The sequence below is a fragment of the Denticeps clupeoides genome, chromosome 3 (assembly GCF_900700375.1).
Source record: "Denticeps clupeoides chromosome 3, fDenClu1.1, whole genome shotgun sequence".
In the NCBI taxonomy this organism is placed as follows: Eukaryota; Metazoa; Chordata; class Actinopteri; order Clupeiformes; family Denticipitidae; genus Denticeps; species Denticeps clupeoides.
Window position 1 is genome coordinate 21,979,415 of NC_041709.1, and position 5,449 is coordinate 21,984,863.

The window sequence follows — 5,449 nt, forward strand, 5'->3', positions numbered from 1 at the left end:
TTTCCTGTGTTTTCCTTATGAATGTATGTATTTTTACCTTGTTTACAGGGACCCCGTCACCCCTTAGCCAGGAAAACTGAACTACATCTAGAGCAGCACTGTCTATTTTATTTTTTTGTATGCATTCAAGATGGGGTCTTTCAAGGGAATATTACACTGATCAGCCATAACCAAGAGTTTTTAATATAAAAAGGACAGTCATAGTGCCAAAACCTGATAACCTGTCAAAATAACAGTGTGCAGCCTGTGCATTTACATGAGAATTTTGAGAATCAGACAGTCATGTCTCTGTGGAAATACAGTACAGGCCAAAGGTTTGTACATTTGTAGGTTTGTACATTTCAGGTGACGACCTCTTGAAGCTCATCGAGAGAATGCCAAGATTGTGCAAAGCAGTAATCACAGCAAAGGGCGGCTATTTTGAAGAAACTAGAATATAAAACACGTTTTCAGTAATTTCACCTTTTTTTGTTAAGTACATAGATTCTCACTGAAGGCATCAAAACTATCAATGTAAAAGGTCATGAAAATAAAGAAAACACATTGAATAAGAAGGTGTCCAAACTTTTGGCCTGTACTGTAGTCTGTCTGAAACATTGCATATACGTCATATAAATGTTATCTACACGTCATCTAATTTTTACTTTTTTTTTTTTTTTTTTTTTTTTTTTAAACATCACTAGTGATGGTTTATGTTCCTGGTCGTGTTCTGCTATGCGCTTGATAAGATGCGCGGTGAATAAAAACCAGTCGACCAGCGCCGCGCGCGGCCACGGAGGCGGGGACGAGCGCGCAGTGACGTCAGCAGACGGCGGATCGGAGGCTCCTGCATCGCTGCTGCTGCCGGCCGGAGGGACGCTCTCCAAGGTGGGACGCGTCGCGACCCGTCACCGTCACCAGCCGGGGGGTTCTGTCACCTTGTCACCGCGCGTTTTCGGGGAGGGAATGTGGCGCAGTCGCTGTGTGTGTGAGGGGGGTATTTTGGAGGCTTGACATGCGGATTATCTCTCGGGCATTTTCTGCACCGTCGGCCTGGATGCTGCTTCGCGGCGTAGACGCGCAGTTCCCGCGTTTCGGCAGGTTGTGGCGAATTATCGCATAATTCACACATCTCCTAAAATTCCTCCTTTTCCACGTAACGGCCGGTCCGGGTCCGCAGTGCCGCAGCCCGCCACGACGTTCATTTCCTGACCAGATACCCCCGAAATAAGTCGATAAAAACCGACGTGTATCTGCGTGGAATATGAAAAATTAATTTACATGTAGAGAGGGAGCGAAAGAAGCCGACGCGATGAAGAATTGCGCGTTTAATTCGCCGAGTTTATTTTCTCAAAATGGCGTCTGTCACCTACACGGTCCCCGTCTGTCACTTTATCCGCTGGTTACCTGGTTACGTGGTTACCTGGCTCCAGCGTTGCCTAGCGTTGCCTAGCAACAACATTGCAGAATGCAGATGACTTTTTTTTTTTTTTTTTAAAACTTGTTCAGGATCCCAGGCATTAAAAGATTCTCCCGTTATTGATTCGTGGCAGGGTACGTAGGACCAGCGTGAGCCTCGACGCGCAGCCATGGGCAAGGAGAAGCTTCACATCAACATCGTGGTCATCGGGCACGTGGACTCGGGCAAGTCCACCACCACCGGCCACCTCATCTACAAGTGCGGCGGCATCGACAAGAGGACCATTGAGAAGTTCGAGAAGGAGGCGGCCGAGGTATACGTAATTACTACTATAATAAACGTTATTACACTTCTATACCAGACATCACCGGCGTGAGATTTTTACGAATTCTGAGATCCGAGTTGATATGCACGTTTTTAATGCCTCCTAAGATGGGCAAAGGTTCGTTCAAGTACGCCTGGGTGCTGGACAAGCTGAAGGCCGAGAGGGAACGTGGAATCACCATCGACATTTCCCTCTGGAAGTTCGAGACCAGCAAGTACTACGTGACCATCATCGATGCCCCTGGCCACAGGGATTTCATCAAAAACATGATCACCGGCACCTCGCAGGTCCGTGTTCTTTCAGCTTTGCCAGATTTTATCTCTGTGATAAACAATAAATCGCTCTCCTCCTCTGGTGCAGGCTGACTGTGCGGTGCTGATCGTGGCGGCCGGCGTCGGCGAATTCGAGGCCGGCATCTCCAAGAACGGCCAGACCCGCGAACACGCCCTGCTGGCGTACACCCTGGGCGTGAAGCAGCTCATCGTCGGCGTCAACAAGATGGACTCCACCGAGCCCAACTACAGCCAGAAGCGCTACGAGGAGATCGTGAAGGAGGTCAGCACCTACATCAAGAAGATCGGCTACAACCCGGAGAACGTGGCCTTCGTGCCCATCTCAGGCTGGAACGGGGACAACATGCTGGAGGCCAGCCCGAATGTGAGTGCCATCCGGGGATTAATAACCTCATCTGTCTGGACAATATAGCCATATTTTAATATTACTGATTAAAAACAGCATCACTGGGCAATTTCCACACGACTTTCGAAGAGTTTAGCATCATTTATGGCTTCTTTAATCCGGGCATCTAAGATAATTACAAAATTTCTAATAAGAAGGAACCTTTTAACGCATTGGAACCAATGGCGGGTCTATTATGTACGTTTATGAGGATATTTCCAGCCACGCCCGGCCGGCGGATTAAAGTGGCTTTAGTGGCGTGAGCGTGAGCGTGTGTCCCGCAGATGACCTGGTTTAAAGGGTGGAAGATCACGCGCAAAGAGGGCGGCGTCTCCGGCACCACCCTCCTCGAGGCTCTCGATGCCATCCAGCCCCCCACGCGCCCCACTGACAAGCCGCTCCGCCTGCCGCTTCAGGACGTCTACAAAATTGGAGGTGAGACGCATTTTCCTAATGAGATTCCAGCAAGTTTAGCTGAAGAGAGTTGTTTTTCAGTGACCATTTTGTCCAGTTTGTCCATTCTCTGTTTTGACATTTTAAAAAATATTCGTGCGTATGAAAAACCTTTTCTGATAAAAGAATAAACTCGGTCACGTTTTTAAAATATGAATATTTTACGTTAGTTTACGTGTGTCTCGATCTTGTAGGCATTGGCACTGTGCCGGTCGGCCGCGTGGAGACTGGCCTTCTGAAACCGGGCATGGTGGTGACCTTTGCGCCCGTAAACGTGACCACCGAGGTGAAGTCTGTGGAGATGCATCACGAGGCGCTGTCTGAGGCCCTGCCTGGTGACAACGTGGGCTTCAACGTCAAGAACGTGTCGGTTAAGGACATTCGCCGTGGCAACGTGGCCGGCGACAGCAAGAACGATCCTCCTCAAGAGGCCGCCAACTTCACTGCACAGGTAGAAGTCAGGGGTGCGATGGCTGCAAAATACAGAACAACCCGGTCCGCCCTGCACGGCCCAATACGCCCTTATGGGCCCGGCCATTTTGGTTTTGCAGTTCAGTTTGAAATTAGTCCAGAATTGTCCCGTGATTGGACATTAACTGGTGTGGAGGGCTTTTGCCCAATCAGGATAACAGTTTAACTGACTCTGCGGTCCCGGTCCCTTCTGTGAGCGTCAGAGGACGAAGGCCCCTCCCCGCGAGTTAATGTCCAATCACTGTTGTGGCTCCACCCACTCGCCCCTCTCACACTGATGTGACTAGAACTGAGCTGGAGGTGACGCGGAGAGGCGGAGGCAAATCGGCCAATCCCACACGCGCAGGCTGGTGGCTCCGCCCCACTACATAATGCAGCCTGTCTTAGAGGTGCATTTTACGTCTGTTACAACCCAGGAAAAAAAAAAAAGATGCTTTTGAACAGACCTACCGTGGTTCATCAGGTAAAACACAAGACAGTAACCTCACACACGAAACCTTGGCCGAAAAAACGCACATACGTCTACCGTCGCACCTAGTGAACGCACAACTGCACAGTGACCATTTGCTTCCCCGTCAATCATCTTGTGTCATGTGACGTAGGTGATCATCCTGAACCACCCTGGGCAGATCAGTGCCGGCTACGCCCCCGTGCTGGACTGCCACACCGCCCACATCGCCTGCAAGTTCGCCGAGCTGAAGGAGAAGATAGACCGTCGCTCGGGGAAGAAGCTGGAAGACAACCCCAAGAGCCTGAAGTCGGGAGATGCCGCCATCGTGGACATGATTCCTGGGAAGCCCATGTGCGTTGAGAGCTTCTCTGAGTATCCACCTCTGGGTAAGTTTCATCACCACCCCGACCCATTTCGGGGTAAACATTTGCGTTGTTTCTGTTTTAATGAGCTAGTGGTCACATCATTTTATTTCTGTACTAACGAAATAGTGCAGAAACGTAAAAGTGAAAATTGTGCATTGTTACAATTTTCACGATCCATCCAATTTCCCAGGGCGCTTTGCGGTTCGTGACATGCGTCAGACTGTGGCCGTCGGGGTCATCAAGGGCGTGGAGAAGAAGACCGCCACCTCGGGCAAGATCACAAAGTCTGCCCAGAAGGCCCAGAAGAACAAATGAACGTTGTGTTTGGCTACGCCCTTCGGAGTCGGCCAAGGCAGAACCGGCGTCGCTCTCAGCTCTGTAGTCAAAGCTCGGTTAATTATCACAATGCATCGCAAGTGCAGGCGAAGGAAAAAACTACCCGTGTGTCCATACATAGCCGCTGTGACGATGGCCATGTACCATCTGTAGTATGTAATGTTCCGTATTTAATGTTTAGGATTTGGCATTTTACTCTGTGTGTGTGTGTGTGTGTGTGTGTGTGTGTGTGTGTGTGTGTGTGTGTGTTTTAATGTAGGGTTGGTCGGCTGCATTCCGTGTTAAACCTGTAGGAACCTTCTCGTTCAGATACTCTAATAATCCCTGCGTATATTCCAGTTATTGCTGTTCATTGACGTAGACCTTCAGTAGCTGCTTTTAAGTCGGTTGATGTTAATGTGTTGTAATGTAGCTTTAAAAGGGACATGGTTTCTGGCATCTAATCGCATCTAAATGCATGTTCCTCGTGCACTTTAAAAGGATTTTTGAAAAACCCAAAAGAATAGCAAAATTGTTCTTCTCTAGCACTTTGACTGGCATGGCCCCCTTTGCACTAGCACTGATGTACTTTAAAGATATTGTTCTCTGCAGTTAATGTAGATTTATACCATTAAATTAAAGGTCTTTTCCCTTCTTTGTGTCTGTCTTTAACCCTTTTATATATTTATTTAAATAATCAGAAACTTAGCTGACACTTTCTGAACATCCTGTGTTTGAAATGAAAGGTACAACGTGTAAGATTTCAATTCCGGGGAAGTATTTGTAGGTGTAAATCTGGCACCTTAACTCTGCTTATGGCCAGATTATATTCTAGGGTGCCAAGCTGGTAACACATCCTCTTATAAACAAGACAAAGTGATGGGTTCAAACAACACTTCAATATTAATATTATTACCATAGTAATGACTAAATGTACATTAAAAACTATTTCAGTCATCGACATATAAGCAAATCAACGTGAAGGAAATAAA

At 47.9% G+C, this 5,449-nt stretch overlaps 1 protein-coding gene across 1 annotated transcript; it reads left to right on the top strand.

Moving 5' to 3' along the window:
• The first annotated feature begins 733 nt into the window (after positions 1–733).
• eef1a1b (eukaryotic translation elongation factor 1 alpha 1b) lies at positions 734–5,112 on the top strand. Its single transcript, XM_028971249.1, has 8 exons — positions 734–867; positions 1,533–1,712; positions 1,832–2,011; positions 2,085–2,381; positions 2,687–2,837; positions 3,050–3,306; positions 3,929–4,163; positions 4,333–5,112. The coding sequence occupies exons 2-8, from the start codon at positions 1,569–1,571 to the stop codon at positions 4,455–4,457; spliced, it is 1,389 nt and encodes a 462-aa protein (XP_028827082.1). The 5' UTR covers positions 734–867; positions 1,533–1,568; the 3' UTR covers positions 4,458–5,112.
• The last annotated feature ends 337 nt before the right edge of the window (positions 5,113–5,449 follow it).

What these genes read in the sequence shown, in the direction of transcription:
- eef1a1b (XM_028971249.1), top strand. Translation starts at nt 1,569, where the DNA reads ATGGGCAAGGAGAAGCTTCACATCAACATCGTGGTCATCGGGCACGTG. An exon ending in TGATCACCGGCACCTCGCAG is followed by an intron (nt 2,012 to 2,084) that starts GTCCGTGTTCTT and finishes CCTCTGGTGCAG; the next exon opens with GCTGACTGTGCGGTGCTGAT. An exon ending in GGACGTCTACAAAATTGGAG is followed by an intron (nt 2,838 to 3,049) that starts GTGAGACGCATT and finishes TCGATCTTGTAG; the next exon opens with GCATTGGCACTGTGCCGGTC.